The sequence below is a fragment of the Perca flavescens genome, chromosome 4 (assembly GCF_004354835.1).
Source record: "Perca flavescens isolate YP-PL-M2 chromosome 4, PFLA_1.0, whole genome shotgun sequence".
NCBI lineage: Eukaryota > Metazoa > Chordata > Actinopteri > Perciformes > Percidae > Perca > Perca flavescens.
The window spans coordinates 29,304,577-29,317,384 of record NC_041334.1 but is presented as its reverse complement, the minus strand read 5'-3'; the positions used below and the strand labels follow the sequence as shown (position 1 = coordinate 29,317,384).

Genomic DNA, 12,808 nt, shown 5'->3' with positions numbered 1-12,808 from the left:
AGGGAACCGCAGACGGGAGAATCTTAACCTGCCGTGATGTCTGAATTTTATTTGTGAAAGCATTTTTTTTAAATTTTGTATTTTATTTATTGTTAATTTATTCTGCAGCAAACACAACACACTGGTATTGGGATAGAAGAACAGTGGCCGTGGTTGCTGCTTGCAAGGGAAATTTGTATTTATAAAGTGTTGGGAGAAATCATGTATAATTCACAGAATTAATGGGAAGGAAATGTTCACTTTTTAAATGTAAAACGAGTTTACTGTCTGTATGACAAGGTTTCATGTGTTCGGAGGCGCAAAGAATGTGTGAGAGAAAATAGTTGAATGTGTTGTATTCAGCAGGCCTTCTTATTCCTTACACTGGAGCCTATGTGAGGATATTTACATTTCCAAGGAAACAGTCACACTTTAAAGTTTAGGTCAGATATCAAGTTATTTGTGAATGTTTGTTTGCAGCACACCACAGATTCAGATTGAGAAACTTGATATAGAATACCAGCTGTCACTTGGTCACTTTGGTAAACCACATACATGGTTTTAAAGTCCATAAATCATTATTCAGTGATTACTTGTTTTTGTTTTCTGATGTTAAGCTCTCTGAACTTACCGTGTGATGTCAGTAGCTGTGTCCCGAAACTTGTGAAATACACTAGTGTTGATTAAAGGGTACGATATGTTGGAGCACCAACAGTTGAGGAATGCTGCAAAAAGAGCTACTGTACGTCCATGCTCGTTTTTATGTGTCTGTTACGTTTTTGTGAACAATGACATGACTATTTTCTCACTGTTGTCACTAGCAGATTACGATTCAATATCAGTGTTTGTTTTTACGTACATGGTCAGTCTCCCTGGATGTTTTATTAAAAATTCTAAGTGTATTCTTGTCATTTCTATTCTTATATATTCATTGTTTGAAAGGATACATTAGTCAAATGCGTACATTGTTGTAAGATCTTCTACAAAAGGCAGAATTGCTACCAAGAGGTCTTTAAATGTTTTTTAACAGTACTACGACATATAATAACCTACTTTCTATGGCCATATTTAGGAATGATTCTAGCGTAACACACTTTTTTGCTTATTATCTCTACACAATTCAGATTTTAGAGGAAATACTTACACTTAAAGGTCCCATGACATGGTGCTCTTTGGATGCGTTTATATAGACCTTAGTGGTCCCCTAATACTGTATCTGAAGTCTCTTACCTGAAATTTAGCCTTGTTGCAGAATTACAGCCACTAGAGCCAGTCCCACAATGAGCTTTCCTTAGGATGTGCCATTTCTGTGTCTGTAGCTATTGAGGAGGAGAGAGGGGGGGCAAGGTGGAGGGTGCGGGTGTGGTCTTGACCAACTGCCACTTTGCTCGTTTGAAAGCCATGATGTCTCTCTCTCTCATGGGTGGGCCAAATTCTCTGGGCGGTCAAAGCAGAGAAAGTGGAGGTAACCTTGCTCCTTATGACCTCATAAGGAGAAGATTCCAGATCTGAGCTTTCATTTTCTCAAAGGCAGAGCAGGATACCCAGGGCTCAGTTTTAGAGCCCTGCAAGCCCTTAAAAGTGATTGATGTTGGTCTGGGGTCGGGCCGGGTTCGGGCTGAAAACATTGCAGGCGTTGTCGGGCTGGGGTCGGGTAGGGCTTGAACACCACGGGCCAGGGCCGGGTTAGCGCTGGAGTTTTTGGCCCGTGCAGGGCTCTACTCAGTTTACACCTATCACCATTTCTAGCCACTGGGGGACCATAGGCAGGCTGGGGGAACACATATTAATGTTAAAAAAACTCAGAAAGTGACATTTTCATGCCATGGGACCTTTAAACATTATTCTCAAAATAATACTGATGAATTTTTATTATTCCAATCTGAAATATATGCAGTTGTCAATCAAGGATCCTTTTAAGTGACAGTATCATTAAGCAGGAACTTGTCTGGACTCCACAGTAAGCGTATTTGTCCCTTTGCTCTTGTCACTAGGAAAAAGTTTGGATACGTTTCAGGGTTCCTCTCACACGAACAAACTCCGGAACATTCTGCAGGCTCTCGCTCTTCTTCTTCTCCTCCAGCTCGTACTGCAAGACAGGATACATCTGTTTGGACATCCTCCCTAATAAGATTGACCAATGTCTGCAGGCTTCTCACACATGCCCAAAAAGGAAATGGATCAATATAAATGCTGTATTCCTCCGGCTGTGTGGTTTTCTTTCTTCTGAAATAGCATACTCACAACTTGTATATTCTGCAGCCTTGTGCGTAGCTTCACTTCCAAGTCGGAGGGAGGACAGAGGGCCACCTCCTTCTGCTTGTGCTGCTCTCTCTGTCTGTGTTCCAGCACACACTGCAGCTCCGGCTTCTCTCTGGGCAGTAGACCACTGAGGACACATGGAAAAAATACTGATAACATGATGGATCAATAGATGGAGATAAACAACCCCAAAAATAACATACCTTATTCCCTGGAGTGCTATTTAATCATCAATGCAGATAGTTTGAAATTACACCGTTACCAACTGCTCGGGGCGCCTTTCCATGGGCAGCCCCCCTCACTCTGACATCTCTCCATTACCGCATGTATAGGTACTGAGCATGTGTGTGTAATTCAGACCTGTGTGTAATAACAGAGGGAAAAACATTGTAATTTCCCCTTAACTACTACTCAAAGCGCTTTAACATAGTACAGGAACCATTCACACACATTGATACACTGTGGCCAGAGCACTGGTTCCCTGAGAGAGATTAGCAGTAATCTCAGTCAAAGGTGTACCTTTGACTTGATCAGTGTTAAACAACACCTAAACATGTTGCTCATTCCCCGGCCGCAGAGTCAGCTGGACGGAGGAAACCTAACAGCTACTGCTTTCTGAGAGAAGTCACAACCTGAACAAGGCACCGTACCCCCCCAACCTCTCAGGGCACTGGTCCAGCACTGGCAGCCCACTCACTCTGACATCTCTCCATTTGTGCATGAATAGGTCCTGAGCATGTGTGTGTGTGTATTTCAGGCCTGTGTGTGTAGTGACACTAACAAACAGAGTTTAAATTGTAATTTCCCCACTGGGGATCAATAAACAGTATAAATATAAATAAATAAATAAAGTCCTGAAAAATGTTCCATGGAAAAATGAATCCCCCCTCACCTGCATCGATTCATGGTATAAAACTCTGGTAAATATTTCTTGACTCCTGCTGCCTGATCGTAGACAGCAGGTACAGAGCTCATTGTTTTCTCACCTTCTGTGGCATAATAGCAGCTCTCGGTGAAGGGCTCTGTGTTGGTGAGGAGCCAGGACGGGATTTGGCAGCTTCCTGGTTGTGATGAGGTCACTGCCCTCCTGTTGTGAACTCTCAGTGACCTGCTGGCGTGGCGGGACCATCCAGCAGTGATGTCTCTCTGACACACATAAAAACAAGCCAGCACACACAGTCACTTATCTTTGGCAGTCTTTCATCCAGTATGAGTAGAGCTTCTGTTGGTAGCTAAATGTTAAGTAATGATGCTGCTGATTTTAAAGTGATATGATGTGTTGCCATGAGAGTGACTTTTAAAGTGATGGGCTACAATTTCAGAGCAAATGTGAAGACCATGAAACCAAAAGCAATGGAAATTTGACTTTAAACTTGACTTTTATTTGATTTTATCTCACCTCTTTTTCTTCAAAGACCCGCTTTTTGTGATTCCTGAATGAAAAACAGCAGGCAAGCAAGTAAATTCCTTTAAATGTAATAATGAAATAATGCAAAGATTGTTTTTTAGCACGCAAAATGCAAATCACAATGGCAATCACAGACCATTCTGCCCTTCGTCAGCATACTGTAAGCGTCAAATTGAAATCTGTCAAACAGACATGCTCGTATCCACATAAAGACAAGTAATCGTCAAAATGACACAGCAGTATCACATTGAGTTGCTGTAGGGAGTTGTGCATTACATTAAAATAAATGCCCAATGATGAATATTTTCTAAAACAAGAAGCTATGATATGTTTAATGGATAAAAATGATGAGGTTTTTTATTCTACTTCTCTTATCTACAGCCATACCAGAAGCAAAGTCAACATGGTTTGTGACTATTTACAGCCATACATACAAAGGATATATTGTGAGCTTCCTGTTTTGGAAGTCCTGTCTGAAGTCCCAATGCGCTTCTTCCATTCTTCAGAAAAAAAACACTAACCATCTCAAATATGACTAAATAGGCAACGTTTTCCCTCTCAGCTTACGATGAAAACACAGAATTAATGATAAAAACCAGTCTTACCTTTGTGCTATGGTAGAGATGCATTGCTGAAAAGATAGATGTGCTAAAATCTGTTCTTGCAGAAGCAAATGCAGAAAAAAAGAAGGAGCATAAGCTAACTGTTGTTCTCAGGGTGCACAGCAAGCTGCAGTGTGGCTGATCTAGGTGTGCTACACTGTCCTGTGGTCAAATCTTATTAACTGTCTTACGACCCTTTATTCCAGCCTTGTTCCCTTAGCAACATGTAGGGATTAGGATAATGTAATGTAATGATTAGGATAATGCAACATGGACCTTTTGAACTTTTGTATCTCTACTTTGTGAATCCAACTGAAGGGAGGGAAGCATATTCCAGATTCACATTTTATTCTGTCCTGATGCCTTCCAGATGTAAAAGTTAACATACTAAAACAGAGATCAATGAGGAAATCTTCATGGTCCTGAGGTGGAATTAGGTCAGTATAGCAACAGTAAACAATTGGGCACAACATTATGTGAGTTACAGAGAGAGATAGAGACAGTGACAATTTCAGCCCTGCAACAACACATTTAATAGAGATTAAAAAGCAGCTGAAGACTCTGCTGTTCAAGCAGGCTTTTACTTAGTCGAGTGAGTTTTATTGTTATGTTTTCTATTTGTATTTCAATTTGCTTATATTGTGACTTCTTGTGTTGTATTGCATTTTATTGTGAAGCACTTTGGGATTTTTATCTGTGAAAGGTGCTATACAAATAAACTTTACTTACTTACTTACTTACTTACAGCGCTGTGCAGATAGGTCTGGCAATGAGAGACTATGTAAATGCAGATGATAAAGATAAGAGGATGTTCCAAATAGTGGCAGTGGTGCAAAATATGTGCAGAATTAAACAAGTGAAAATAAATAAGTATATTGAGACTAATACATTCATATGTGATGTATAACAGATGTTAGTATAGTTAGTAAGTATAGATTCAGTTATTAGATTTTGGCATGTGCATATAGGCATTACATATGCATTACACAACTCAATTTGAGTGTGTACAGAATGCCGATACATTTGAACATGCAGTATCATATTGTTCTAGAAACAGTTCCTTTTTTTTCAGACTGACCACAATGCCGGTGTGAGTTTATCTGAGCATGTGCCCAGTATAACAGATAAACTGGTAGATATTTACTGAAACATGCTATGAATTGTAAAGGGTTTATGGGTTAGTCTGGAGAAAATTGTAAATAGAATATAGAATAGAATAGATCTTTATTGTCATTGTTTTCAACAACGAAACGCAGTTTAGCAGCTCTCAATATGACAGTTAAATCACAGACAAACAGAAATATAAAATATAAATAGTAAAATATAAAATAACAAAACAGAACATTTAAATAGCAAAATATAAAATTACAACAAAAATATAAAATTTAAATAGTAAAATATAACCATCAAAATAAATAAAGACAATGAGGTGGCACATATATACATAATGTTACTGCACTTTCAATTTTGGGGGTCTTTATAGAGGGAGGAGATGGAAAGGAGGGTTTGTGCTTTTGACTACCTGGGGGGAAAAGCTGTTTTTCAGTCTGTTGGTTCTGGATATGATTGTCCTGTATCTTTTTCCAGAGGGCAAGGGGGAGAACAGGTGATGTCCAGGGTGAGTGGGGTCCTTTATGATACAGCTGGCTTTCTTTTGGAGTCGGCCAGTGTATATGTCTCCCGGGGGGGTAGTGTTGTCCCGATGACACGCTCTACTGCCTTCTACCTCCAGCTCTTGTCCCCCTTCTACTGTAGGTGCTGCCTCCATGTTATATATGGCAGAATTCAGTGTGCTGGCCACATCCTGTAAAAAATGAGCAATGTGTAGTATGTTGATATTACCAGTCCTGTCCATTTTTTAGCAATACATACTCCAAACAATATAAATGCATTCATTATAGATGATGACCATGGTCATATTTACTTTGAGAAATATCATATGCAAACATGTTACAATTCAATTTCTCGTTTTTCCCCAACAACAAAGCTAATTCTGTACATCTGAAGCAGTGGTTCCCAAACGTTTTCACATCAAGGACCCCTAAACTGACACTAATTAGATCACGGACTTCCATTTGATAACATTTTGTTCCAGTGCTTTATTACAGAAAGTGTGCGTATGAAACCTATGACCATAATAGTCATTCATTATGTCATTGTGTTACTTATGGATGGAATTATAGTGAAAATAAATGATTCCCCTCTTTGCTGGGGACCCCACTTTGGGAGCCACCGCCCTAAAGCATACTGTATAAACCGAGATAAAGATTGCCCTGAGTTAAATGGTAATGTAAATTTACAGGAAGAGTGCATAAAATATAAGTACTATCAGATGACTGAGATATAAAATGTGCATTTTTTTGTTTTTTTATATTTTATTTATAGTTTTAATTTTTTTTACAAAATACAAAAAGAAAACAACAAATTCAAACTACAAAAACCCTCTCTCCGCAAGACAAGATATTAAATACTCATAAAAATAAAAAATAAACAGTAATAAGCATAGGTTTACATCTAGTCTGAGGTCATGTCAAGTTGGGTCAGGATGTTCAAAAAAGGAGTCCAAATCAGTTCAAAGTCATTTAGTTTCCCTCGGATATAATGTAGAATTTTTTCTGGTGTGCAGTACGACAGGAGTTCATTAGCCCAGTGTTTTTGGCTGGGGGGGATGACACTCTTCCAATCCTTCAGGATACACTTCCTGGATATATTTGCATTTTTATTGTTTATCAATAAAGTGATTTGTGGATACATTTCAGCAGGCTGCCGTACAGGGAGAATATCGCTCGTACATACCAGTAGATGGCAACAACACACCTTTTAAAACGTAAAAGAAGAAGTAAGCCAGTGAAACGCATTTAGGAAAAGATGTTTCTGGCTTGTGTGAATGTGGGAGTCTTGAGACAGTGAAGCATGTTTTCCTAGAATGTAAAAAGTTAGTATAGGTCAGAATAGAAAGTATTAGTTAGACTGACAGGACTTGGAGTTGAAGCAATTTCTTTTTTATCTTTGTTTGGACACGGTGAGAAACATCAACTGTTATCCAAGGCAGTTCTTCAATTAATCCGTGCATGATACAGGATTGTATCAAAGCCGGTCCTTATTAGAAATAATTTGACTGTATGTAAGAATCTAGTTCAAACTTTTATTTTATTTATTTATTATTTGACCTGTGGAGGGCAGTAAAACGCATAGCAGCGTCTACACTGCCGGAATCCTACATGAAGAAGAAGAAGCCAGTGAAACCGGACATGTCAACTGAGTGACTGCGAAGCGAATAAGAGACTGCATTATAACTCTACTTTCTATAAAATGATGGATTGCTAATTTAAAGGAAGAAGCAGTCATAATAAATCGTCAGAGAGCAAACTGCGAATATGACAAATGGTAGGTTTACTGAGTTATGCAACTAACGTTAGCTAACTTTACTTCTAGGACGAAAGGCTAACGTGAAAGCTAGCTAGGTCAGCTGTAGACGTGGCCCTGGACAACACTGTCTGTACGAATTTTAACACATAACTTGTTTGTTACAATTAACGTTATAGATGTATTGCATAGTTGTGCCATCGTTTGTGAACAGCTTTTTTTTCTTATGTTATCTCTTCATCCGGCTACAAGGTTTCTTGCTAACTTGCTTTGACTAGCTAACGCTAGGCTATCGGTAACGTTAGCCAATGCTAACAAATCAAGATAGCTAGCTAGACCACAATAATAATTCAAATGGGCAATAAAACTTGTTAGTATGTAAGCAAACTGACGTCGGTCCTTAATAAAACAACCTTTTTCTGTTCTCGTTCATCGCTGATTTGGCTACACGAGATTTTGAACGTGGCTGCAAGCAACTCTGGACTTACCAGTCAACAACACAGCTTGTAACGTTAATGTACATGTAACGTTAGTGTAAAGTGAAAATCCAAAACTAGACAGGGCTTATATGTTACTGTTTGAATTACTTTCAATTGTGGAGACAATATCAGACGTATAAAGCAGCAGCGACATAACAACGTAAGAGCACGGACACACCGTACAATAAAAAGAATATCTCATATCTTTGTAAAATCACAGTTTTTACTGTTTATGGAGCAGCAGTATATGTTACCTTACACCCTCTCTTCAGTTTGTCTCTTTGCTGTTCTTACAAAGAGTAAGAAATTCACAAATTAAAACTAACCTGTGAAAGAATGAGAAATCTAAGTGGATTACTTGGAAACTGGTTGTAGTCAGGGTACATTTAGATTCTATGATGCTAAATTAATGTGGACTGGTGATATCTCATGCTTTTTTCATATTCAAGAGTATTCTATTTTTGCGATTGTTTTGTCTTATTTAATTTAGCTAACATGTTTTGTAATGTGTGAACAAGTAATGCATTCAGCTAACTGGCAGGTAAGGCAGACTGTGTGATATTATCTTCCCCCTCTTCCATAGTGTACTCTTTTGATGGCATCCTGGTGTTCGGCCTGCTGTTCATCTGCACTTGTGCATACCTCAAAAAGGTGCCTCGCCTCAACAGCTGGCTGCTGTCAGAGAAGAAAGGAGTGTGGGGCGTCTTCTATAAAGGTAGATATATCATTTCTACAGAAAATGTCCCTATGGGAATACCTAAAACTTGAGAACTCATTCTTTAACGAGTGGTTTAATCGAAATGAAATCTGAAAGGGCGAAAGATGTCAATAGTGTCTTTCACATCGTTGGTGTATATTTCTGGGGAGAGCTGTCTAACTGGCATACTGGGATACTTTAATGGAACCAAGCCATCATCAATGTCAGTTCCACGTGCTCTTCTTGCTATAACAAGTACGAATGTAAACTGTGAAAAGGCCTAGGTCAGAACTTTAATCTCAATCTTTGTTTCATTTCAAATATAGTGTTCTGTCAAAACAACAGATAATGTGGCACTGGCCAAATATTAATATTTACAGACCACACTGTAATGTTAAACTCTTGTCTTTGTCTACAACACTTGCCTCACTGATAACACCTCTGTTTACATGGTTTGCTATATTGTCCTTGTTCTGTATGGTTGTAGTTGACCTGTACTTGTATTCACTTATCTTCTTTATCCTCCATCTCTCTTCTCAGCTGCGGTAATTGGGACGCGGCTTCACATTGCCGTGGCGATTTCCTGTTTGGCTATGGCGTTCTACATTGTCTTCTTGAAATGATACAGTCAGACTGGACTAAAAAGGACCAGACGGGTGCAGGCGGGGGATGGACTCCTCTCTGTGGTCATGTACTAATCGTTGTTGGGGAGAAACCTCTTGGATTACGTGACTGATGAAACCCCATTGGCCCTGTGGATCCATGTGAAAGACTAGCCAGTGCTTCCCCCTTCTGGTGACTGGGTACATAATTCCTCCCTTGATGTGTGTGCACACTGCACTACAGACATGACGGGCATCCGGAATCAACTCTGCAGTTGTTACAGAGGAGAGAGCCAGTTCGGTCTCTTTTTATCATTGTATTGTAGGGTAACACTGTTGGTTGTCTCCATCCACACCCCATGCATATTTATATTAAAGGATGCAGAAGATTGAAGGGCAGTGTGTGCATTGTACCGTATACCTGTATACAACCTAAAATTAGCCTAGCTGTATATATTTGGAAAAAGATATGACCAATAGAGATTTGCCAGAGGTTATGTGTGATCAAACTGAAAATGATCTATTCTGCTTGCTCCCAGCTATGCTGTTTTTTCTGTATCACCTCTTGTGTCAAGGGTGAGGGGAAGATAAACAAAGCTAATATATAAAGATGTTCTTGTGTACTACTTTACTTTTTCTGGGATCTCTTACTTTTCCTCAACAGTGCTGTTTGGCATCTCTTAAGCTTTGTTTTAGGTTTGAAATACACATTTTGCACAGGTGTATGTTGTATTTACAACGTTGCCATCTAATAATAGTTAACATTTCACAAATTGTTATAAATTGAACTGTAAGACACGTAGGATTCAAAGTTCTACAACAACTGTAGAGTATCGCAGAGAGAATAATTTCAAAGAGTCGTATCTCTACATACTGTTAAAAAAATATAATAGCTATATCAGACCCGCCTGAATATTTAAATGCAATGCCAAATAGGGACGGTGCTTCTCATGTCTATAAATTACATACTGTTATTCTGTTTAATTCTGCCACCTTATTTCATATTTTTAAAAGAAGACATTGTTTTGATAGGGGATGCAATGTAATTTTCAGTAAAACATTAACCACACAATTTCTGTGTTTGTTGTCTTTAAATAATTTAAAAAAACATCTCAAGTAACATTCAGTGCCTAATGTATTCACCCCAGTCAATTTGGATGTTTTTCATGTTTAAAAATAAATTTAATCAGTGGGTGTAATTGTTTTTTTTGTTTTGCTCAAATCAACAGGACACAAATCAATTAAAATGAAGTACAAATGAAATAATGGAATGTATACATATTCACATTATTCAAGTTAATATTTAGTTGAGTCAGCTTTGAGTCTCTCGTATTGTGGATAGATCTGCATCAGAATTGTACTTGTATTGCAATATGGCCCCTACATGTCTGCTTCTTTGCAAAACTGCTGAAGCTCCGTCTAGTCGCATTATTACTGAGTCATTCCTGGTCATTGATGTAGTTCTTTTTAAAGCCATCTATGTGCAGCGTTTACTCCATGATTGGGGTTGTTGTCTTGCTGTAGAATAACTCCTCTCAGGTTTTCCTCCAATATATCTTTATTTCTGCTGCAGAGAAATCCATAAAAATAGCCACAGCATATGGCTGTCCCCACCAGGCATCATGGTGGCCATTCAATATTTCTGATTTCGGACTTCTACGGAACACAGCATGTAGCGTAATAGTCTATTCTTCTTTTTTTTGGTCCCATCAGGCCATAATACTTTATTCCATATTTTTTCTTCATTCTTCCACATACTTTTTGCAAACAGAACAGATGTCAATTGAAGTTGTTTTCTGACCAACTGTGCTTGCAGAAGCGCACAGCCAACTGTATGTGTATGCAGTGTCTCTCATCTCACCCAATGAACCCTGTACCTCCGTTACACTTGCCAGACACCCAAGCCTCTTGGTGGCTTCTGCCATTAAAGAAGCTCAGTGTAAATTGTTTCAGGAAGACTTTAATAACTTCAATCACCGCTCTCTCTTCCTAAAACTATTCAGCTGTTTAGAGGCCTTCACTTTTCAGTAAACCAACCAGAATTGGCCACGAAATTCATGATTCAATCACAGCATGACATCCTGCTTTAAATGTCCTCTCTCCGTTGCTGTCAGCTGTCTTTTAAGGCAAACATGCAACCCTCCTCCTCCCCTTCCACCTCTGGTCATCGTCAACCACGGCAACCTGAGTCCCCTTCTGGCAGACAGCTCCTTTGTTTGGTCTTTGGGTTCCTTCTCCACCATCACCAGTGTCTGGGCTCCATTGGTGGGGAAATGTCTTGGCTTCTCTACCCCTTTAAAAAATATTTTATAACAATGGAGTCTAATCTTCAAAGACTCTGTACATTTCATATTATGCATATGTATAATAAATCTTTGCATATCTGCAACAAAGTCTCTCGTGATTGAAATGCTCCAAGCAGATTTATAACTGTGCCATATTTCCATTCTTTATGATTTGCCTTACTGTACTCTGTACTTCACTGCTTTCGAAATTGTCTTAGGATATACCTTTTTCACAGCACACATTTTGACTTGTCACATTTGAAAAAGCCCAGGTGTTATTAATAGCATTAACAATGGCTCTGTTCCATTCAAGTGTCCCAGTAAGCACAATACCAGGACCTTCAAATGGAAGCAGCTAAATGGAATTCAGCCATCGTGCATCTATTATTTACACCTGTGCTTTTCCTACTGTGATAAACCATAAAGTATCTCAGGAAAAATGCCTTTTTGTCATGTTCCTTTGTCCTTAAGATGGAGTTTTACAAATTGGCTAATTAGCTATTGGACCTTCTTGTAATCAACTCACAGTGGCTTGCAACACCTTAATTACACAGGTGTTTTTTATTCTAACTAATTGTTTAGCTAATAAAAACAAATGACTGCACTTGGCCTATTTAGCTTTGTGCCATAATAAATGGGTGAATACTGATACTTGTGCAATCAATTATGTTATATATATTGTTATTTTGGCATTACATAGTCCTAAGTGTTGATCAGTATTGAAAAATCCTAATTGCATCATTGTGATTTAGTTGTAAAATATAAAGTCCAATATTATAGGCAATGTACATTATGTATTTTTGAATGTATTGTTCAGTCGTGACCTGATTTCCCAGTCAGATATCTTTATCTAATCACTGGTGTGATTGTAGTATTACGTCATTATATCCGAGGTACATGTAACGTTAAACAAGTAAAAGAAGTTTAGTGTTCAGCACTGACAGGAGGGAGATTCCCACTCATGTCCTCAGTAGGAGCAAGGGACCTGTTTTATAGGTTCTTTTTTGGGATATTCCCATGTATGTATTATAAGAGAACGGATATTCCCTGGTTTCCCCTACTGTCTATGGGTTTCCCAGTAGCTACCCAGTTCTCGCGAGAAAATAATTATTGCCGGGAGCGCACAGT

At 38.7% G+C, this 12,808-nt stretch overlaps 2 protein-coding genes across 3 annotated transcripts; one reads left to right on the top strand and one right to left on the bottom strand.

Moving 5' to 3' along the window:
* Positions 1-1,969: 1,969 nt before the first annotated feature.
* Positions 1,970-3,370, bottom strand: LOC114553739 (protein FAM107B). Its single transcript, XM_028575080.1, has 3 exons — positions 3,228-3,370; positions 2,224-2,368; positions 1,970-2,068 (listed from the first exon to the last, which is right to left on the bottom strand). Exons 1-3 carry the CDS (start codon positions 3,368-3,370, stop codon positions 1,970-1,972), a joined length of 387 nt encoding a protein of 128 aa, XP_028430881.1.
* Positions 3,371-7,056: 3,686 nt separating this feature from the next.
* Positions 7,057-10,026, top strand: tmem167b (transmembrane protein 167B). 2 transcript variants are annotated; one of them, XM_028576056.1, is made up of 4 exons: positions 7,057-7,273; positions 7,435-7,638; positions 8,680-8,811; positions 9,334-10,026. In XM_028576056.1, the coding sequence occupies exons 2-4, from the start codon at positions 7,629-7,631 to the stop codon at positions 9,414-9,416; spliced, it is 225 nt and encodes a 74-aa protein (XP_028431857.1). In that variant the 5' UTR covers positions 7,057-7,273; positions 7,435-7,628; the 3' UTR covers positions 9,417-10,026. The 2 variants fall into 2 exon arrangements, with proteins under 2 accessions (XP_028431857.1, XP_028431858.1); XM_028576057.1 differs by having other exon boundaries at positions 7,430-7,638.
* Positions 10,027-12,808: the final 2,782 nt, after the last annotated feature.